General features: G+C 42.3%; 1 protein-coding gene across 2 annotated transcripts; it reads right to left on the bottom strand.

Annotated features, from left to right (window-relative positions):
- Positions 1-1056: 1056 nt before the first annotated feature.
- INIP (INTS3 and NABP interacting protein) lies at positions 1057-21667 on the bottom strand. 2 transcript variants are annotated; one of them, XM_068423612.1, is made up of 6 exons: positions 21562-21667; positions 20894-21001; positions 20302-20388; positions 12574-12676; positions 10030-10120; positions 1057-7675 (listed from the first exon to the last, which is right to left on the bottom strand). In XM_068423612.1, exons 3-6 carry the CDS (start codon positions 20324-20326, stop codon positions 7580-7582), a joined length of 315 nt encoding a protein of 104 aa, XP_068279713.1. In that variant the 5' UTR covers positions 20327-20388; positions 20894-21001; positions 21562-21667; the 3' UTR covers positions 1057-7579. The 2 variants fall into 2 exon arrangements, with proteins under 2 accessions (XP_068279713.1, XP_068279714.1); XM_068423613.1 differs by having other exon boundaries at positions 20837-21001.
- Positions 21668-22568: the final 901 nt, after the last annotated feature.

Genomic DNA, 22568 nt, shown 5'->3' on the forward strand with positions numbered 1-22568 from the left:
ATGAATGTGTGTGGCAGAGGACGAAATGGTAGCCCTGACAGGTTTTACCCTAGAAAATCTTAAGAAAATGCTGAAAAGACTTCCAAAGGACTAAAAGGGTATAAGAAAAAGGTCAGCTAGAATCGCAGACCACATTAGCATGGAAAGGCTGAAAAGTAGTTATCACAGAAACAAGAACCACCATGTTTCACATCTGCTTTAGGGCTCAGTTACTGCACTGAGGTGTCTTCAGCCATGTGCTGAGGCAAGCAGTTTGCTGACGAAGACCTGGAGAACGTCACTGAGATGGGGTTTTGCATAAACAATCATTGATTACGTTTGAGACTTCCCACTTACATGACTTGAGTATCACCTGCTACCCTTAACATATGTGAACAGACTGCATCGTCAGAAACCTCTGCTGAGTGGTGCTGGCATCGTGCTCTCTTCTGATGCACTGCAGCACCACTGCTAAAAGCCCCGTGTGGGGATCAGGACATCATACCAGCAGGTCTGTCTGAAACCCTGCCTCTGAGTTTGTCATTGGAATAAGATACGAAGTAGCACGGGCGATATTACTATGAATGGGAATAATTTTTTTGCGATTGCCCTAGGAATGCTCAGCTGAAAGAAAGACCAGTAACAGAGCCTGAACCAGCAGTATGTGCCCCTATAAATGACTCCCTGTGCTTAGCAACCTATCTTATGTCTGGACTCCACTGTGCCAGGTGATGAACAAACACATCGATGAAAGATGGTCTATCCAAAACGAAACAATAATCAGGCTCATTTGCTGACAGAGCAAACTGACCGGTTCAAGACACTAAATGTGAAAGTGATTAGGCCTGAATCTGCCAAAAACATTCTCTGCACCTGTGTGTGAGAGACTGGGACATATACCCATGCTCAGCTCAGAGGGTAACTTGGCCTTTGAAACCCTCAAAGTCCAGGGAAGCAGGCAGAACGGAATAGCTTCAAGTCAAGCCATCACAATACACCTTAATTTGGATGGAACTGTTAAAGAAAAATTGGCAGAGTCCAGGTCTCTAGGTTTGCTGATTCTTTATTGAAGCAACTCAGAGCTGGACCACCACCACACTGAATGGTGGTTAACAACAAAAACTCTACACCTTATATACTTTTCAGAACGCACTACGTAAGATACAAAGTCTTTAGTAATTTTCCACGAATGCTTCCTGAATCTTCTCGTTTGTTAAAAATCACCACAATCTCCTGTCTCAGCTGGTTCTTGTCATTCTGTTCCACCTCTTCATTCTGTCTTTGAAGTCTTCAGGGTGGTCTTGGTCACTTATCTCCTTGTTCATCTTCTGTACACACAGATGTTTTTACCCTTGATTTTTAAGAAGGCTTCAGGATGTTCTGTTAACTATATACCACAATGTAGGCCTAAGCTGAGCGGTTTTCTACCTCTATAGTCTCATGCTCTTTTGATAAATGCTTATTTTCCGGACAATTATCTTTTGTTATATGTAAATTTCTAAGAAACTACTGATTAACTTGACTGGGTTTTAAGCCAGCCCTGGAGGGGGCTATACAAGGGCTCAATGAGCAGCATTATGGTTGCAATGTGGTTCTCAGACTTTCTGAGCACCTGTGGAATTGTTTCCTTATTAACTTTTATCTAGGCCTAAATTCTTTGATCTAAACATAAAGCAAAGCAAATCATTTATCTTCTTCTACAGGGACAGAAATCGCCTGGTTCTTAGAGGGGCTGCCAGGGTGGCTGGCACTGCAGCATGCACGTCAGCCAGCTGTACACAGGTCAATGCATGGCCATTTTGCTTTCCTTGGACTAACAAGCCATCTGCTAGGGCAGTCTGAAAACACACTACTCTTGGTGTGTCTCTCCTTGACAGGCTGTAATGATTTATGGCTGCAAACATGCAGTCCCCCTGACCCCCGTCCCAGCTGTGAGCCAGCGGCACACAGCTCTGGCTGGCAGAAGAACATGGAGATGGCAGCTTTGGCTTGGGCCCACATCTGGCCATTCCCACTTCCATAAGCAGCCACCTACTGACAGAAGGAGAAAGCCTACAGTCATCCAAGCAGATGGAGGCTCTAATGTACTCCTGCTTAGGCCACAAAATGATGGCTAAACCCCAGCATAATGGGCAAGTTTATCTGGTCGCTGTTATGAAGAAGGAAGTACACTTACCCTTGCTTCCAAACAGCGAGTACAATACTGCTGTCTTTTTATCACCATCCTCCCTACCCAAAATTTCAAACATAAAAGACACAAACTCTGCCCTACATTGTTGTCTTCACAATCCAAAAAAACCCCAAAACAAACCCAAGTGCTGAACTATCCATGAAAACAAAGACAAACCAGAAATCAAAGAGCTCAGCATCTTCTAGGAAGGGGAGATGAGTCAGCTGCTGGTGTGGGATGCAGAGCAATAGTCTCCAGGTGATGCCTCACACCAGCTCACTAATCAGGAGCTAATCCTGATGACTCCACAGGCAAGCTTTCTGTGTGCCTGCAGGCACTGCAACCCCTTTGCATTCTTTTCAGTCTGCAAAACTGAAGATAACAGTAACTTAGTTTGCCTCATGTGAGGATTCAGGTAAGGCACTGAAAAAGCCTCTGAAGATGTAAAAATGTCCATAAATCTACATATATTTTTTACAATAAGACATATTTCCCTCCTGAGAGAAACTCTCACTCTACCAACCAGTAATACACATACGCTAATGGACAGCACAACGTATGTGCATAGTGAAGGTGGTGTGCAAGCTTGTGATTTGCACTCTTAAATGAACCAGTATTACTCTTGGGACAAAAATAAGGTAAGATTTTGAACAACTTCCAACAACCATGTACAAAACCTGCATGCCAAAAGCAGCATCCACTGACACTGAAATATCCAGATTAGAGGCCTTAATGAGAACAAGTTGAGAACTGTGCCACCACCTTTCATAATTCAATGCCTGAATGAACCTGGCAGTGTGGAGTAACTGAGAAGATCCATTTCCTCACAAGTAGTTAAGCTTTGGTCTTCATAATGTCCCACTGCACTAACCAAATTTTCTCCACTTAGTGCATTTAACCTGCTTTCTTCCTCTCTGAAAAACCTGTGTTCAAGGAAGGAGTGTAAAAATAATTTCTCCGGGGAGGTATGTCACTTGATTCCTCCTATGAAGAGCAAGAACCAGGAAACAAGGAAAAGGTGTTCTCTTTGTTTTAAAAAGTCTGGAGCAAGCTCTGTGGTTCCGACAAACGCAGAAACTCACTGGAGCAAGCTTTTAACCCAACAGGATGTGAAATCCACTTCACCCACTAGTCTTCAAAGTTACTGTTCACTTCAGAAAGCTCTGTACAGTGTCTTTTAGCCCAAGAACGATGCCCTAGAGCCTCCAAAAGTGTTTCAGAACACACTGATTTCCAGACTTTATAGACACAATGGCATTCCTGGTAGATGCTATAGGATTTTCCCCATGTGTTAGCAAAACAGAAATCAGGCATGTAAAGCTCTGGATGGGGAGACTCTTCATGCTGGGTGCAGACAATCCTTCCCTCTCTCTCCACCTCCTCCTTCAGAGGTGTCTGTGCACACAGAACACCCAGCAGAGAGCTGCCTCCTCTTAGCTTTTCCCTTAGGATTCATGTGTCTTTTTGGTTACCACCTATTCCTTAGCACATGGGAATCAGCTTTGGTTTCGGCAGAAGTCCGTAGCCCAGTGCACTGACCCTATCGTTCAAGAAAACTTGCTGTCTGAGCTGGTTTGACAAGAGGAATCATCAGTGCCATAATTTTGACCAACAGGAATAATCCATCTGCTTTCTCAGGCATCCTCCTGATTTTGAATATACATTTAAGCAGACAAGGTGAAAGAACATCACCTGCATAAGACAGATATTCTTAGCAATGCTTCTTCCTGGTGAATACACCAAGCCCTGTTTTAACACGATGCTTAAGAGTACACATTGAGATAGTCACTGCCTGCTCGCACGTCTGTGACTGCATGCCGCACTATTCTAGGCTCATTGCCCTCCTTCAGCCCTTGTGCTCTGTCCCTCAACACTGCAAACGCAATGGTAAGTCAAGCCACAAAGAGCTGTGCGCTCCAAGACATAGGTGTCTGCATTTCTTTCCACCAGTTCAAGCTCATGTTCCCTGTTAGCTAGTTGATAATCAATACCTCCTCCTTCTTTCTAAAGAAGATGGAAAAAGCCCGGCCTCTTCATGCATTTTTACAAGGTTAGGATCAGAGCACTGACCTCTCTGCTGTGCAGCAAGATGACAAATGGCTTCTAGCCTTTAAGTGACACAGGTGGTCTAATAAAAGACTAGAGCCATCCAAAGTGTCCAGCTCTGACAGGACTTCTCAGCATGGACACAGTGGTACCCTGCTGCGTTCACAGGACTTGCAAATTACAGCTGGCTTGTCCTGTGCTGACTGCACATGAAGGCAGAAATAGCATTTAGCTATTTTAACTGATTGAACACAACAAAGCAACTGGGAAGTTCTTGGCAAGTGATATCAAGGGGTTTAATTTCTTTCCAATAAAGAGTTTCACAGGGTATTCTATCTTCTGACATAAAGAGCAAATATGTCAGGTACTATTGGTTAGTTTCATACCAGTGCTTCTGAGAGACCAGTAGAGCGAAAATACTATGGAAAAATGGAGACTAAAACGCTATAGTGGTAGGAAATCACATGTGGTTCTACAGGTCATGCTTCTAGAGTTAAAACTGAGCATTTTCCAGAGCCTATAATGGTGGGGAGGTGGTGAGTGACTTTGGAAAATAAAGGTGTGGATAGAAAACTTGTCTAGTGGAAGAAAAAGAGCACAGAGCTAAGAAGAAAGCAGCTGTGTTTCAGTTCTTTCAGTGCTTCAGTTCAAGATCTTTGACTTCATTACCTCATCTGTTCTTGACAGATTATGACTCTGCCATCACTTAGAAAGTCTGACCTCACTGTGTGTTAGCCCACCTCTCTTCTATCTGATCTGTTAGTCTAAGACCTACCCAGTACTGTGACCTGCTCTCACCCCATCATCCAGCTCTGATATGGACTCTACACCAACCACCTCTGTGGAGTGGAAAGGCCGATCACTACTGTAGCAAATGAAATAAAATGACTCGAGTGATTATGTGTGTTAAGATACTGTTAGGTACACAGGTCAGCACTGGATTACAAGCCTTCTGCTTTTATGTGATCAAGTCAATGGTTACTGCCAGAAGCAAGACATCCCAGACACTTCCTGGTTTGAGTATATTCCAACTAATAACAATTTGAATTTGAACATGCAGTTCCAACAGGAAAGAAGATTTTGCTGAAATTACTGTACAGTGATAGATTAATGGTTTTAATACTGATTAATAGCGGAAAAGAAGAAGTAAGAGTGTCAAGACAAATTGATGCATCTGACAGTAATTGCTAGAGTCTGTGGTTTCGAAGATAGACGCTTCCATATACAACATTTGTATCTTTGACAGTTAATTATATCTACATATATCACCAAGTCCCTCATGATTACACAGAATAATGTGAGGCATTATAACTTAAAAATATTACATCAGCTGTGTCCATTTTTCCCCTCTTTCAAGTACCGCCATCTTTGAGCCCAGGCCTCGGATTTCCAAAAGCAGATCTTTCAATACCTGAGATTAAAACACCACCACCAGCACGTTTTAACTCCTTCAATGGAGCAACTATAGCTTTCCAAAGAAGGATCTTTACTGTTTCATTGCCTGGATCATATGCAGTCTGTGCAGCAACACTGAGAAATTCTATCGTTCAATTTGTTAGCACAGAGGGTCTGTTACTAGGGAAAGCAGACATTCTTTTGCGACTTTTCTCAAGGAAAAAAAAAAAAGCTCCTTTAATGTTAAAATACCTACACTACTTTTTAAATTCAACTACAATCTAAAATCCAAACTTCCTGCTATATCTGCTTTACCTTCTTTGCCTTTGTATGCTTCCAAGCTTGGACTGATTCATAGCTGCCTCTTCTACACACAGTGAAGATCTTTTTCTTCAACGCATCTAAGATACTCAGCTCATACTGCAGAATAGAAAGTACTCAAGGCAGCTTCATGGTGAAGTTACTCTTGGTAATTAAAAAGCTACACAGAGCCAACCACTGGAAACAGAAATGACAGTACTTCTTTCTCCATTGCCCACAAAAACCATCATCGTTCCCATGATTCACATCAGACCCCTCAAAAAAGCACATGGTATGAATGGTTCATGTTACAATTGCACATCTCTAAGCTTTATCAGGCCTCCTCCACAAGATTCGCCTTTTTGAAAACATTTCAGTATGCTACAGCTTCTCCAAGGGTCTGTACTCAGCTGAGGTATATGAAAGCAGTGGCATTTTCCTCACATCTGTGCTGATTTCTTGGCCCTTGCTCTGTTTTCTTACTCAGGAGGAATGGAATTGTTAACAGTGCTTGCAGTTCAGCAGTGCTCACTGGGTTCGGGCAATCCCCTGCACATAGGAATGGGATACCCTATGTGTTGCTAAGGAAATCTGTAGACTACAACCCTGGAAACCTCATGGGTCAGCTAAGTTTCTGCAAAGGACAGAGCTGCTTCAGATGGGCACCAATTTAACAGATGGTTTCTGATTTCTGGTTCTCACTTTGCTCTTGTTCTTTTTGTTTCCTAAACCTTGCCTCCATAGGTAAAGCAATCAACATACTAGTGTAATTGTATTAGTAAAGCTGTGGAGATAAAATAACATCTATGTAAGGACTATTTTTCGCTCTAAGTTACTTTATCCTGGTATCATGATGACAACTCCAAAGTAGTTTACCTTAAGATCCACAGATTTCTTTTCAGCATGGAGCTGGAATTGGTTACAACAGATAAAAACAGGAAGGGAAAAAGCAAACAACATGAAACACTAAGTATTGAGAAAGGTATAACTAGAAAAATATGAACTTTAAAATGAATTGTCCTTGCAGACAACACTTTCCATCTGAAATGTCCAGAGAAGTTAAGATTTCTTCTATTTTGTCTGTTAAAAGACTGTTTGAAACAATTGCTTTTTCCCCACTTAATTAATTTCTGTGTTTCACAAAACAAAATAAGAGGCAGGCACGCTATATCTAAGGACTTGAGACCAGATGATACTACAAAAGCAAACAGTACACTAGCAATATTCCTGCATACAGAAAAAAAAAAAGAAAAAAATACTGACACATACACATGAGAAAATGATGTCTGTTTTGATGGGCAAAAGTAACTTTTGTCTTTCATTAAAGTCAAATATAGTACCTGTACACAATAATAAGAAACACAAATGCTGAAGAGTGTGCGTCTCTTGATGGCTCTGGTTTGGACATTTATTTAAAGGAAGCACAGAAACAAGGAAGAGCAAGCGCTATGCACTTCACACACCAAGGAAGTCTTATGTCTGACTTTGACCTTACAGAAGAACAGAAATACAGGATAAAAATTGCTGTTCAACAGCATTGCTTTTTCATCATTAGAGCTCACAGTCCTGACAGCCAACCACAAAAATCCAGAAAAAAACAGGTTTTAAGATAAATGAAGAAATTAAAAGGTCAGACAGTTCCTGCTACGGACAAAAATCAGACCTTGCAGTTCTAAGAAACAACATTTCTCATTCTGCCTCAAGTCGAGGTAAGACAGGAAGAATAAGATTTCCAAATGCAGAGTCTTGAGTTATGAAGTATCCTGAGGAATGTGCGTGTGCATGCTGGAAAGAGAAAAACATTCGTTAAAGTATAACCCCCCACAGCACTGATACAATTCAAGACTTTACAGCTTCTGCAGCATTAATTACTTATTTCTCCCAGTCTGCTCCTCAACTCTGATAGTCACGTTCAAAACCAGCATTTTATATCAGCCACATCTGAACAGGGCCCATCAAGGGAACTAACTTGGCCATTCCCTGCTGCTCCTTTTTCAGCAAATCCCATGGAGGTGGGGAGAGTGGTAATGAACCCCTGACCACTCTCCTTTGCCTACTCCCACCTGTAACCAACTTACAGGTCTTGGTATGTGATAGCTGCCACATATGACTGCCAGAAGCGTGCACCAGTAGTGTCACAAAACCTGAGGCTTCACGTACAAGTGATGTGTGACCAGACACACTCCTGTACAACATGGGACACCAGCCTTCTGCTCAGGTGATGTATATATGCTTGTTCACCTGAGGAGGGCAGCTGCTGCTTATGGCTCTGGAGAACCTTTGTCAAATCGTACGTAGCCCTTCCCAGTTCAAAGACTGGACTCCAGTAAGCTAGACGGCCGCATATTCCTTCCTTACACCACAACGGAAAAGCCCTAGTGAATATCAAATTTATCCCAAGCCAGCAGTGTGCCCTTCCAGTGATAAAGGCTACCAGCACAGTGGGCTGCATCAGCAACAGCACAGCCAGCAGGCCAAGGAACTCTACCCATGAGACTGCATTTGCGATACTGTGTTCGGTTTGAGATACAAACCAGAGGGTGTCCAACAGATACCCAAAGAGATGGCTGGGGGCTGGGCTGGAGCTCTCGACGTCCAAGGGGATAGTGAGAGGACTGAGCTTCTTGTAAGAAGAGAAAGCTGAGGGGAGATTTTACACGGTTTTCAGATCTTATGCTGTTTTTCCAGCAGGACTAGGAAAGCGATCGTCCCTCTGTACCTGGCACTGGTGAGGCTGCACCTCTAATACCATGTTCAGTTTTGGGCCCTTCACTTCAAGGAAGACATTGAGGTGCTGGAGCGAGCCCACAGAATAGCAGCGAAGCTGGTGAAGGGTCTAGAGCACAAGTCCTATGAGGAGCGGCTGAGGGAACTGGGGGTGTTTAGTCTGGAGAAAAAGGAGGCTGAGGGGAGACCTTATTGCTGTCTACCACTACCCAAAAGGAGACTGTAGTGAGGCGGGTGTCAGTCTCTTCTCCCAGGTAACAAGCGATGAGAGGAAACTGCCTCAGGTTTTGCCAGGGCAGGTTTAGATTGGATATCAGGAAAAATTTCTTCACCAAAAGGGTTATCGAGCATTGGAACAGGCTGCCCAGGGAAGTGGTGCAGTCACGACCCCTGGAGGTATTTAAAGGCCATGTAGACTTGGTGCTTAGTGATATGGTTTAGTGGTGGGCTTGGCAGTGTTAGGTTAATGATTGGTCTCAGTGATCTTAAAGGTCCTTTCCAACCAAAACAATTCTATGGTTCTATGATACCCAGTGACAGGATATAGAGAAGACAGATGCAGACTCAGCAGGGAAAGGCTGTGAGAAGTCCATCCCTGGACAGCTTCAAAACTTGACTGGACCATGCCCTGAACAATGTGATTGAGCGCTGCTGTTAAGTCATTCTTTGAGCAGGGCACTGGACTAGAAACCTCCACAGGATCCTTCCAGCCTACAGTGTTCTGGGATCAACACAGTACGCCAGCGAGATCTCACTTCTGCTCCCATTCATTTCAGAAGCAGCAATCTGGGGCCTTTAGTAATAGCAACACAACAAGGCATAGGATATGTGAACAGGGTTGCTACTTCGCATCTCATGTTTTTTTCCCATTCCTGTGCCCTCTGCCAAATCATGCTGCAGGAAGGCAAGTGGCCGTGTACTGGCTTTTCTGCTCAATTTCCAATTTCAACACCGAAATCAGCCTCATTTGACATGAGCAAAATAGCAGCAAATACAAGCCTGTACACGTACAAATAAGTTTTCTAAATCTTTCACCTCTGTCACTTGTAACGGCAGGGTATTTACCTGGCATCTACTCAGATTCAACCAAGGAAAGCCGTGTGGCTAGTTCTCCCTACACTTCATGAGACATCCAGAAGTACAATGAAACTGACTCTTGACTGAGATGTACAAAACAGCTATGATGATACTATAAGCCACATTCTTACAACCATATCGAGGGAGAATGAGCTGATAGATTTAAGCTTCCATCATAACAGAAGAACAAACTTCATTTGTGACAAATACAGAAATGTATGAAACCTAACCTCTAAAAGGGGCTTTTCATTCTCTCTAGGTGCAGGACTGCTCTCTGAAGGGATGCACATCTAAAACAGAGCCAAGCTAAACTCTACCTGACTGTATCAGCCTACCTGCAGTGCAGCCTTCTGCTGTGCTGCAATGTGCTGCTGCTCAGCATGATCACGGAAATCCTTGTTCAGTGGTGATCTTGCAAGTGCAATGCTGCAAAAAAGAACAAGATGGTATGATACATACCACAGAAAAAAACATGTCCTTGCCATTCTAGCCACAGATTCCGTGACTTCCACAACTCACAATTTATTTGACTCATGGCTTGACAATTGTTAACTATTGCTTGGAATTAGTATTTGTTAACTAAGAGAGAAAAGGAAAATGGAGTCACCATAGCTGTATCATTTGACCTAGCATAAACAAATGATGCCAAACTAAACCCAGAAGACTCACAGTCCTGAAGCCTGTTGTGGATTTCGCTCATGGGTGGAGTCCCACTGAAGTCAGTGGAACCACTGTAGTGCAATGTTAGACAATGTCAGCAATTTTTAAAGCAACAACTTTGTGTTTCCACCATTACTCAGTCACTCAGTGACTGTCCTAAAGAACCGTGATAAACAGAATCACTAACAAGAGCTCTGCAGTCTTCATTACAAGTTCTTCAGCAGGTGGGTGGCAGATCACTGCTTATGGTAGAGGAGCTTCCTATTGACGTAACTGAAATAATGATCCTCTGATTATAGCTTAGAGTCCCTAAAATTGATTTTGCTTATCTATCTCAGTGCAGCATACATTAGGCTTCAAATTAAAATTTCTAAATAGGTTTTTTTGGCTTTTATATCTTAAGACTTGTCCACCTTGTTAACCAAAAAAGACAAAATAAAAAGCAAGACTTCTTTTTCCCAGCTCTCTGTAAGCAACATGATCAGCCATCCTCCAGATAGAAATCAGTGAGAACTGCCATTGGAGCTGTATTGCAAGGCAGTTCACAACTACCTCTGAAACTGGCTCCGACACTGGTGCTGAAAGCCCAGCGTTCCTCAGTCATAGAGACAAAAGTATGAAGGACCACAAGGGATCCAAGCAAACTCATCAACTGACCTTTCCCAGCAGCTTCAATGTCAACAGCTAGTTAAGTAAATCAGTTTTTCAAAAGAGGCCATGCTCACGAAAAGACCTTTAGCCAAATCTACCTCTAAATGCATAATGAAATCTCAGTAACAATCCTCTGAACAGATTTTTATGACAAATATTAAGATAAGCTTCACTGTTGGACAAAAGTACTATGCAGTTTATTTAAAAGATAATATTTTAAGTTACTTTGAAGGTATTTATTTTTTATTTATTTCTGTACCCTCTAACTTTTCAATATGATTTCTGTAGATAATCTTAAGGCTTCATCATAAGCTGACACTTTTCAAGGGAAGTCTTCTGCTCTTGGTCAGAGGATTTCTATATGCCAAGGCCAGAAATCGATTAACTCATTCACCCTTATGCAGGCCACGCCACTATTGTGCTTTAGGTACATCAAGTTTTTTTCTGTCAAGTTTGCAGAATTTCTGTGGTCTCATTTCTGACAACTCCACAGCACAAAACCTTTGGCATGACATCCCTGCCACAGAACTGTCAGCTTCTAAAAAACTCACACATCAGCCCACCATGCCAAAGCAGAGAATTTGACTGCTGCTTTGTAGGTTCCCCTCCATCCCCACCTTCAAAATTATTACATTCTAATTCTGCTCACTAGCATATAGTGTTAATTTTTCCTTAAAGGAAAAAGAAAAAACACAAGCACTCCTTGAAACTCTTCCAGACTTGCAATGAAGTATGGGAACACTGTTGCCAGGAGTCAGGGGTTGTACCTAGCAGTGTGATATTTCTATTTTCTTCTCTAATCAATAATTTTGCTTGAATAACTGTATACAGCGTCACTCAGAGATCTAACTCAGACAATTTCATATATTCTGCATACTTTTTGACATTATGAAGGAATTAAAGGTGACCTAGAATCTCCTTGAAAAAAGACACAGGCAGCACTCAGACTGTATTCAGGCCGTTTCTCCATGTAAACCAGCATGTGATTTTCTGCTTACTGATTTATGACAAAAATCTAATCTTTTTGTCTTAAGTGGGAGAAATCCCAGTGACAGCTCCCAAACTCAGATTAGATTATTACACCTTATGGCGTAGAATCATCCTTACAAGACAGCAACTTTTACAAGATCTGCAGTAACACAAACTGGCTTTGTCTGGCACACAGGGAGTTTCAAGGATAACTCACTCCCTGCTGCAACTGTTCTTCTCTAAACATGCAGTACCCTGAACCTAATGGTCTGCTACTTCCATTCCTTAGGGCGTTTTAGCTTAATAATTAAATGTTTTCTCACTGCCTGCTATCGAATTCTTCTTCAAGGTTGACTTTAATACAGTTGAGTTAGCGTATCTGCTTCTCCCCTTCCCAAATGTAAATTATGAAAATTCACGGTCTGTAAAAAATTTAAATACTAGTATGTTCCTAAAGTGCACCGTCTCTCTGACTGGTTGTTGAGGATGGTCAGAAAACACTTCTGATAAATGCTTATGTAAGTTTACAGCTCACTTGCTATTTTTTTCCCCTTTGAAGTAATCAGTGATATCCAAACAGGTCTAAGAATATAAAATACCTGGCTCCAGGGTGATTTGTGGAAGACTGGTTTTGCATAAGTAACTTTCTCTTCTCCTTGTCTAGTTCTGCCAGGATTGCAACCCTATTTTTATTCTGGAAACCTGGTGGGAATGACAGAAAAATATTAGAGAGATTTACTTGATTTCTATGGCCCAACTCTAACTTTGTGGAGTTAAAAGTCTCTGTACAATATGACATAATGATGAATACACTAATCTTCAAAGCTTTGCACCCATCTGAAAGGCTATTAATAAATGGGTTTCACTTTTCCTTTTCTCATTTTACAACATGAAATAGCTTCCTTAAGCTATCACACATATTAATACATTTTAAAATACAGGTTTCTATCTCAAGTTAGATCCTACCCCTTCTCAAGCCAGCTCTGGAGCTATAAACAAGGTACATGACCAAATACTTGCTTTTCACAAAACAGTGAACTTACCAGGTTCTAGATTTAAAATGCACCCAGTAAACATACAATTCAATGATAATAACGGAGTAATACACTCATGGGACCTAATTTCTCACGCCAGTGAACTCGAACTATAATACAAGTTTTACATATGTAACAGGTAAGAATGAGACGACCAGTAAGCTTGCATATGTGTTTATATAAAAAATTACAACCTTTTACTCAATCTATACAGAAATGTTTTAGTTTTAATATATTTATGTCCTTACATATACACACTACCCTTCTTCTGAGTATGACCACAGTGGAGTATGACCACAATGCTGGAAGACAGAAGCAAAATTAAACTGTCTGGACACAACATGAGAACATGGCCTTTATTTGCTTTGTACACCAGTCTCCCAAAGGGACCCTGTATACTAGAGAAGGGATCAGGAAGTAGAGTGACTAAGGGAATTTAGAAAATGCCTAAAATAGCAGCTATTTGTATATTTTCACAGTTGCCTTCTAAAGGAAAATGGGGCAAAACTGCTGCACTTACACAGGACTCTTCTATGGTACTTCTATGGTAAGGGATCTTAATGTGACCACCAAATAAACCAGATACACAAGGCCCTGCTGTCACCCACTATGCCTGTACAGCACAGCCGAGGACAACAGCGACAGAGTTGACTCTTACAGGCCTCTCTGCCACTAAGTACATTCCTCATGTCAAGAATATACACTCTAAAAAATTTCTAATTTGCTGCTATTCTATAAATATCAAGCCACTACCCTGTCATAAAAAAAAAAAAAGATGTAGAAGTCAAGTCACATCTTTTACTTCTTTCATGCAAAAAAATCAAAGTAATTCCCATTGGAAACTGCTGCGTCTTGTGCCCCTGCCACCATCCTGAGTGCTGTTTTAGTAACACCACTGAAAAATGGTAGCCCAAAAGCTGTCAGGAAAAGCGAGACACGGTAACTCTTAAGGTGAGTGTTAGCATGTCATGGTAAAAGGATGTCAAAACTATTTTCAGTGGCCGCACTCAAAGTTTGTTCCCTTTGAGAGATCTTCTGTTGCTGCTCAATTACTTAATCCAATATTCCTTTCATCAGCATGGCTCAATGAACGAGACAATTATCAGGCAGAAACCTTCAACTCTGAATAATAATTTGCATCTGTATTGCCTTGCTATCAAACCCTGACCTTTTTCTTTTACTATGCCTAATGTACACACCCCTGAAACCCAGTGTCTCGGAGTTCTTGAAAGGAGCAGAGTAGTTTAATTACATTTTACTGTAGTTTTATGCAAGATCACCCATAATCATCTTTACATTTGTTAACAGATTTTTAATTAAATATAATTAATTGCTGTTTTCCTGTCTGTTAATCTCTCCTTCCCACATGCCATTAGTTCCTCTTAAACTCTGTTTTATAAGTGTATTGATTCAGGTCTTTGATGTTTCTCTGCTCTTTAGGTACTGTACACTATCTTTTTTTGAACACCCTGCACTTGCAATGAGTTTGAAACATTAAAACACAGCTGAATGTGTGCTCTAAGAGACACAAAGGCTGAGAGATCTTGCTAACAAGCTAAGATCCAACATTTCTGAGTTGCAGCTAGCCCAGACTTTACTCTCTTGTAAATTCTGGAGACAACGTTGTGACTGAAGTACCTCTAAGAGGGTCTGAGCTAAAGCGATCATGTCTGTATGCTCATTCTACACAGTTTTCAGCCAAAAAGCTTAATACTTGATATATTACTTAGCAGCCTTCTGCTAGTGCTTTTTTATTCCGAACTGCATAAATCTAAATGCATGCTTGGAATTCAGACGATACGGTGACTGAGGCAAGAAAAAGGAGACTACTTGTTAATATAAGTTGCTGTCAGCTAAAAAATAAAGACTAAATATGCTTACATTTATCATGAAGCAGATGGTATGATTCAGAAAGGCTTGAGACATTATGAATAAAATTTTAAATGCTCTTTTTAAACTGTGATCAGAAACTGTGCAAGATTATCAGTCTTCTACTTTAGTATGAGTCGTGCTATAGTATCTTATGGCAGGAACTCTGGAGGGATTCAGAAGAAGCCCAAATATTTTTTTCTTCCTTTTCTTAACCCTCTACTAAGAGAGGGTTTTTTAAAAAAAGTAATATTTTGCTGTAGAATTCAGACAGTGCCCATCAGCAACCTGCTGTACTGAAAAACTCATTTGTTCAAGAGAATTTGTTAATGGAAAGTAGGAAAAAGCCTATCTGAGAAAACGGAGGAGGACATCCAACACATACATGTTAGTGCTCCTCAGCTGAGCAATGTGAAGTTCCTACAGGTATTTTAAACGTTTTTAAAATGCAAAGTAAAACCTGTTCATTTAAAAGTTAACAATGGAGGAGGCGGGACATGAGAAATCCATTTTAGAGGAAACCTGGCATCCTTACAAAATAATTCGTCATATCTGGCAATACGTAAGTGAGACTTCCATTTAGATTCTTCCCTGCCCAGGACTCCGAAGTGCTTCCATAAAGACCAACTTGAAACAGCTACAGAAGTTTCCTACTTCAATTATAAAGAACGTAATTTTTCATCTGTACATTTGATATGTGTGTTCTGCTTTCTAGTTCTAAAAATGCAGACATGCAAAAAAAAAAAAAGCCATCCTTAGTATAGGCCAGAAAGGAATTGTAGATTTTCAAACACCACCTTCTTAACAAAGCTTTAAGTTTAGACTTCCCTTAACTGGGCTGAGTAGCACTACCATTTTGAGTTTAAACAGTACATGAATGTTGCATTTCATTAATATTATTCTCTGCTTTGCAGACACAAGAGTCCTGTTACAAAATGACCCGTTCAAGGCAGCTGAACAGATTAATGGCAGTGTCAGATGTCAAACTGAGCACCTGGATCCTCACATTACTCTCTAAGGTAGCTGATTCAGGACATTTAAAATTTAAACCTGTTCTTTCCAATACCTCTATGTCTGACATCAAGCATTATATTAAATGCTCTGTGCAGGAGCTAAAAGTTTACTTGCACTGATGTTTTGCATGTGAAAGGCAGAAAATCAAAGAAAGCTGAAGCCCTGATGAGCGATGCTGGCAGCTTTAAGAGCTCACAGCAAGCTTCACTCTTTAACCTAATCCTAACACCTGATCCTACCACCCTGCCTCACTGATCTCTGTTAATTAGTTCTACTAGCTAACTTCACATGGCAAGAAGCAGTATTACCTTTATCTACTTTAAAGTTCTTGCTTTGCATCTCCTATCTTTTGCCTGATTTGTTGGTTGCTTCAGATTCACAGTCTGTACAAGTTTTTTCTAACATGCATTATTTATCATTTGTCCATAGATGTGTAACAGCACAAAAGAGCCCTCCGCTACTTTGTGTTCAAGATACACTTTTCCTTGGAAAAATGGTTTCAAAGCTGGATGTCTACTCTAAGCTCTGCACATTAAAGAGCACTGTCACTGTACACTGTTCTGCCTGCTTAATTCAGAAAGCATTTCACAGAAATTTCTTTACTGAGGTGTGTGCCTTCATAAATGGTAGCCTCCATGAAGTGAGGCAGCAACCTCTTAAAAAGTTGAATCTAAAGACCTTATTAAATGCACAACGCTTGGGAAAAAGGATGGAATAACTGTATTTTGATTTGTTCTTCTGCTTATGAATACTGGCATCACCAAACATCACCTAACAGTCTGTTACTGACAAGTGTTGATGTGCAGCAATTTACATTCAGATATGCTTTCATATACATTGTGTGACCATGTGTAGAAGAAGATAAATGATTTGATTTGCTTTATGTTTAGATCAAAGAATTTAGGCCTAGATAAAAGTTAATAAGGAAACAATTCCACAGGTGCTCAGAAAGTCTGAGAACCACATCACAACCATAATGCTGCTCATTGAGCCCTTGTATAGCCCCCTCCAGGGCTGGCTTAAAACCCAGTCAAGTTAATCAGTAGTTTCTTAGAAATTTACATATAACAAAAGGTAACTGTCTGGAAAATAAGCATTTATCTAAAGAGCATGAGACTATAGAGGTAGAAAACCGCTCAGCTTAGGCCTACATTGTGGTATATAGTTAACAGAACATCCTGAAGCCTTCTTAAAATTCAAGGGTAAAAACATGTGTGTACAGAAGATGAACAAGGAGATAAGTGACCAAGATGACCCTGAAGACTTCAAAGCCAGAATGAAGAGGTGGAACAGAATGACAAGAACCAGCTGAGACAGGAGATTGTGGTGGGTTTTTAACAAACTAGAAAATTCAGGAAGCATTTGTGGAAAATTACTAAAGACTTTGTATCTTACGTAGTGCGTTCTGAGAAGTATATAAGGTGTAGAGTTTTTGTTGTTAACCTCCATTCACTGCAGTGGTCATCCAACTCTGAGTTGCTTCAATAAAGAATCAGCAAACCTAGAAACCCAGACTCTGCCAATTTTCTTTAACACCATGAAAGAAAAGGCATATTAGTAATTCAGTGAATTAACTTGAATTACTAAAAGATATATTAATATTTTGTCTGTCCCTCCAGAAAACAGTTACATGCATAGCTGAATGTAAGCCATTGACTGGTTTATGGCCACAAATTTCTCCAGGGAAGAGATATGCTACAGCTCTCAAGTAGTATGCTTGCACACAAATCAAACTCAGATGCAGAGCAGCAAGATGATGACATAATTCAATGCAGAAGAGCACAAACTTCCCTTTTCAACACAGACTCACTGAACAGAATGCTAAATCTAGCTGCTCAGACTGTATTACATGAATGCACTCACATACCTTTAAGATAAAAGGATAAACAACCACCAGGACAGAAAGAGATCCTGTAGAATTGCTACAGCCTGAAGCTTAGAATTCTGTACATGTTCCAAGAACTTGGCTCTTCCAATGTACCAGAACTCTTCATTTCTGAAAAGTTCATCCATGTCTGAAGCAGGACCTGTATTTCTTCCACCTCTGGGGACCTAAAGGAGAGTTCCTTCCTGAGCAGTCACATTTCTCTCATCTCAGAGGGCTTCCTCTAGGAGAACTCACACATGGAGTCTTTAATAACACGCAAGGTATGCTTTGGCCTTGCTATGCACAAGCAAAAGCATTACAAGAGCACCTTTATTAATCAATGTTGCATAAGTACTGTGGAGTATTGCTGCAGAAGCAGTGTATTACCAAGCACCTGGAAGTAATTTCTGTAATTTAGAAGCTGATTTCTTTTCGCCACCCCTACCAAAAATGTACCACTCTGGTCTATGAGCTCATCTTATGAACAATACACAGCATGCTAAAAGCTTTTCCATTTCTTTTAAATGCTGTAATCAGTCCCATGCAATCAGTTCCATGTGGTAGTACGGCCTGAAGTAAGGTTTTCAATCAATTCTGTTTGGTTTTGCTGCACTCATATGAAGCTCATCTTTGAAATTCTAATCAAAAGAGTGCTTTCCTAAGAGGCCAATGAATTAAAGGAAGTTCAGTCCACAAAATCTTAACCTTTGTAGTCCAAGTCTGTAATTAACAGAAAACTCAATTAACTCCTAGGAAAATACCTGGTACTGATTAAAGAAAGAGAAACAACTTGGTACAAAATATTACAAACAGTCTACCTGTGTAGAAGACCAATGTTTAATTCATCCTTATACTTCTGAGTGCTACCATTCATAATCCTTCCAGTGAGTGTTTCAGAAAATCCCTGTTCCCTTTGTCCAAGAAGAGGGAAATCAGAGAATGAATTGCTTGAACGGCACCAATACACGTGCTATACAGCAAGCTGAAAATGCAGTATTTGTCTCAATCGTTTTCACTACAAGACTGCTTCTGGCCAAGAGAAAGATATAGAGGCCTTGAAATGTTGCTCATATTTACCTGTTCCTTTCAAATTTTCTTAAGTGTATTATTTATAGGCTCCTTTGGGTGATTAAACTTGATAGTGTTTCTTGCCGGCTTAGTGCAAATAATTTTCACATGATAATTAAACAGCTCCTTTAGCAAGTCTCTAAAGGGTATCTCAAAGTATAAAGGCAGATTCCAAGGATCTATTCCAGAAGCCTCTGGAATTTGGAGGTAAGCAAATGCATTCTGGCACTAAAATCTCATCCTACTTCTCAATAAATTCACGTAGTTAAGAAAAAGTAGATTTTAACTCTGACAACATTCTATTCTTTGCAATGATGCAGACTTGGCATTCACAGAATAAAACAAGATTTACCATTACATACCAAAAACTTCTCAGAGTTAAAATTTGCGAACAGACAGCTACCTGCAATCTGCAGTACTTCTCTCTCAACACTTCACAAAAGCTCAATGAGTGTTCTAAAAACTACTTTCTTTTCATCAAGTAGCAAGTACAATGTGGATGAACACATTTCTTCTGTGTTTGTTTTGAAAGCAGAGGGCTGTTGCGGAGCGAGGGAGGGAACCACACAAATGATCTGGTACCCCTTCAAAGTATCAGCACTTCAGAATTAATTACATCCAGCTTTGCGGGACTGCTTTCACAGATAAGGACACTCACACGCAAATGTGCACAGAAGTCTCAGGTTGCTGGTAAACTGAATTCTGAATTAATTTCTTGTAACCAGTACGTGGAGAGCCATACCTGAGAAGCTTCTTTCTCCTCAGCTCTTCCGCAGAAGAAGCCTGAGTTCCGCTAAGATTTCCAGAAAGCACCTCTAGAGGGCGATTTAAGACCCTCCTTCAATTTACCGTGTGAAACCCCCCCACCTCCGCGACCCTCAGCTCCCTCTAACGCACATGCCTCAGCTAGATCGGTGGATCGTTTCCACGTCTTGAACAATTTTTCGGATGCAATTCAGATGCGTCATCATCCAAAGAAACATTTCATCGGAGTTAGAATTATTATTTTATTTGGCGTTTCCTCCTAGGCCTGGCCACTTGCTATCTATCTTTGACAGACACTACTGCCTGGGTCTTGCTGCTCCCATCATGACATGGAATATATTAGAATTCTGGCTGTTCCCTGATGCCGAGTACAAGAGCTGCAACCCATGTTCAATGCTAAGCATTGTTAAGTGTCTGAAAGATGCTTCAGGAAATTACCGCAGCACCACCAGCATGAAAGGCACTTCAGAACCTGAGCATGAAGGAATGCACAGTAATTCAGAGCTCCCCAGCCATCAGCAGTCTTTTTCAACATTTAATGTGGGTGTCTTCTCCCAGAAGGCTTCCTCACATTCTGCTGCTTTCAGCCCCACCTTCCTGCCTCTCTTCCCCTTTTTGCTCTTTCTATAAAATAAACTTACGTTTTTGGCGACTTCACTGACATTTTGCCCTTACTCTTTCCCCTTAAATACTTAAGATTAAAAACCTACCTTGTCCTGAAGGATTTGCTGCCATCCTTCAACTTTCAGCCCTAGTTTTATTCAGCTACAGTTCAAACCTTTTAACCCCACAAATATCTGCAAAACAAGCACAACATAAGATAAACATATTCCTTTAAAAGAAAAGCTTGGATTTCATTCCGTTACACATTTCATAAATGTGGCAACTGTTACAAAGAATAAGCCAAATACAGCATATATATTGTTTAAAATATGTAATACTATTTGTATTGTTCTGATTAAAATTTTTAGGCTGAAACATCAACAGTTGTTATCAATTCTTTTTCAGATTCTAGTAAGTTAAAAATAACCTTTAGAGTCATTCTGGAGTCACACACACTTTTTCCTAACAGAACTTCTTCCTAACAAAATATGTCGGACCACACTAAAGAATCACATTAAAGAGTTATACTCCTTAAAATGCTAAAGCCCTGAAAAGACCTCAGTTTAGGCTCTAACTTAAGAAAACTGATTATTTGAGGTAAAAAAAAATTAAATCCTAGCACCAAGGCCTGCTGAAGGTTACCATCCTCACAGCTGTGGCAAAAGAAAAAGGGATGCTCGCTCCTCAGCCATACGTCACCTCGGGTAACCATCAACTTCTGTTTCCATCAAGGTGCTGGGCAGCGAAGCGCAGTGGCGAAGGGCTGCAGCTCAGCCGGGTGGAGGGGAGGGACGGGAGCACGGAATCCTGCGGGAAACGTGAATCAGAAGCCTCAGTCAGATCTCAACAGGGGACCAGGTAACAGCTGCACCCCGGAACTGCGAGTCCCTGAGCAGCAACGGTAGCGCAACCACGTCAGGTAAGAGCAGCGACACCGGTCAGAACATCCTTCTCCCAGAGGAACGGTCTGACCCGCCCGGCGGCAGCGGGCCGGGGAGGAACGTCCGGGGAGGCCGGACACCGCCGTCCCCGCTGCGGCCCGCCGCGCTGCGCGGGGCCTCACCCGCCGGTGGGCTCCCACACCGCCCCGCCGGGCCGCTGACAGGCGGGTACCATGCGGAGAGCCCCGCGGCGGGGCGCCGCAGGGCCGGGAGCCCCCGGAGCGGGAAGGGGACGGGGGGACACGGCCCAAGCTTGCACCGCCCGCGGGAGAGTGCTCTCCCCTCGCAGCCTGCGCCCCGCCCGCGGGAATGGACTCTCCCGCTCCCCCCCGCTTACAAGGGATGGACTCTCCCGCTCACGCTCCCTCACCCTCGCGGGGCCGGCGGATGCGCCGTCCCCCTCGGCCCAGCCCCGCCGCTACGCACCTCCCGAGGGCTCGGGCTCCGACTCCTCTCCGCTCTCCCCGCCGCCCGTACCCGCAGCCCGGCGGCCTCACGGCCATCCCCTTCCCATCGTGACTCTCCCTTCCCAGCCCCGCCGCAGCCAATGAGCTGGCGGCGCATGCTCATGACGCACAGCCTGTGCGACGACGCCCCACCCGCGCTGCCTAGCTCCGTCCCGTGCGGTGGGGAAGTGCGTCACGCTGCGAACTTGACGGATAGGTGAGAGTGGCCAGTGCGCTTGAAGCAGAGTGGGGCGGGCCCGCCCCCGCCACGCCCTGGGGCAGCCGCTGGTCTCTAGGCAACGCGCGGGGCGGGCAGGGCGGCCTGGTGCGGCCTGGTGTTGAGGCAGGTGTTTCCCCCTGTGCTGTGCGGGGCGGTGTCTGGCTGCAGCGGTCGGGGCCGGGGGAAACGCGCTTGTGCGTGGCGAGGCTTAGTTAGGCCCCAGCAAGTGTTCAGTTCGGGCTCTGAACTGTTATTTCTGCTTCGTGGCTCCTGCTAGGGGCATCAGCCTGGGTACGGGAGGCGCTCAGGGGCCAGTGTGAGGATCGCCCTCGGATCACACGGAGGGGACTTCAGGCATCGGCACAGTTAAATGGAAAAAAAAAAAGAAAAGTGGAAGGGAAGGGTGATTTGATTTTTTATCACAGCCACGGAGTTTGAGTCTGAACACAGCAGGAATGATTATTTGGCATGAATTCCAGAAAGGGTTGTGCATTCATATTGCTAATGCATGGCCTGTTTTTGAAATGCCAAGTAACAGCTTTATAAATGAGGGTATTTTTTTGTAAGTGATCAAGTCTGTCCTGGACGATAAGCCTTAAACAGCAATCTGTGACTTTTGTTTTATGTCCTTGTGGTTAAAATACTTCAGTGTGACTCAAACTGAGCTAACTGTGGCCCTTCACAGCTATACCTCTGGGCATACACGAGTAAAATCAATTCTTAGGGACTGCAATAAATAAATAATATAACAGGCTGTGAACAGATGC

The sequence above is a fragment of the Nyctibius grandis genome, chromosome Z (genome assembly GCF_013368605.1).
Source record: "Nyctibius grandis isolate bNycGra1 chromosome Z, bNycGra1.pri, whole genome shotgun sequence".
Lineage (NCBI taxonomy): Eukaryota > Metazoa > Chordata > Aves > Nyctibiiformes > Nyctibiidae > Nyctibius > Nyctibius grandis.

Excerpts from the sequence above, each read along its gene's own strand:
- INIP (XM_068423612.1), bottom strand. The coding sequence starts at position 20,326 with ATGGCAGCAAATCCTTCAGGACAAG. Across the intron at positions 10,121-12,573 it reads ACAAATCACCCTGGAGCCAG|CATTGCACTTGCAAGATCAC; the intron begins GTATTTTATATT and ends TCTTTTTTGCAG. Across the intron at positions 7,676-10,029 it reads AGCAGAAGGCTGCACTGCAG|CATGCACACGCACATTCCTC; the intron begins GTAGGCTGATAC and ends TTCTCTTTCCAG.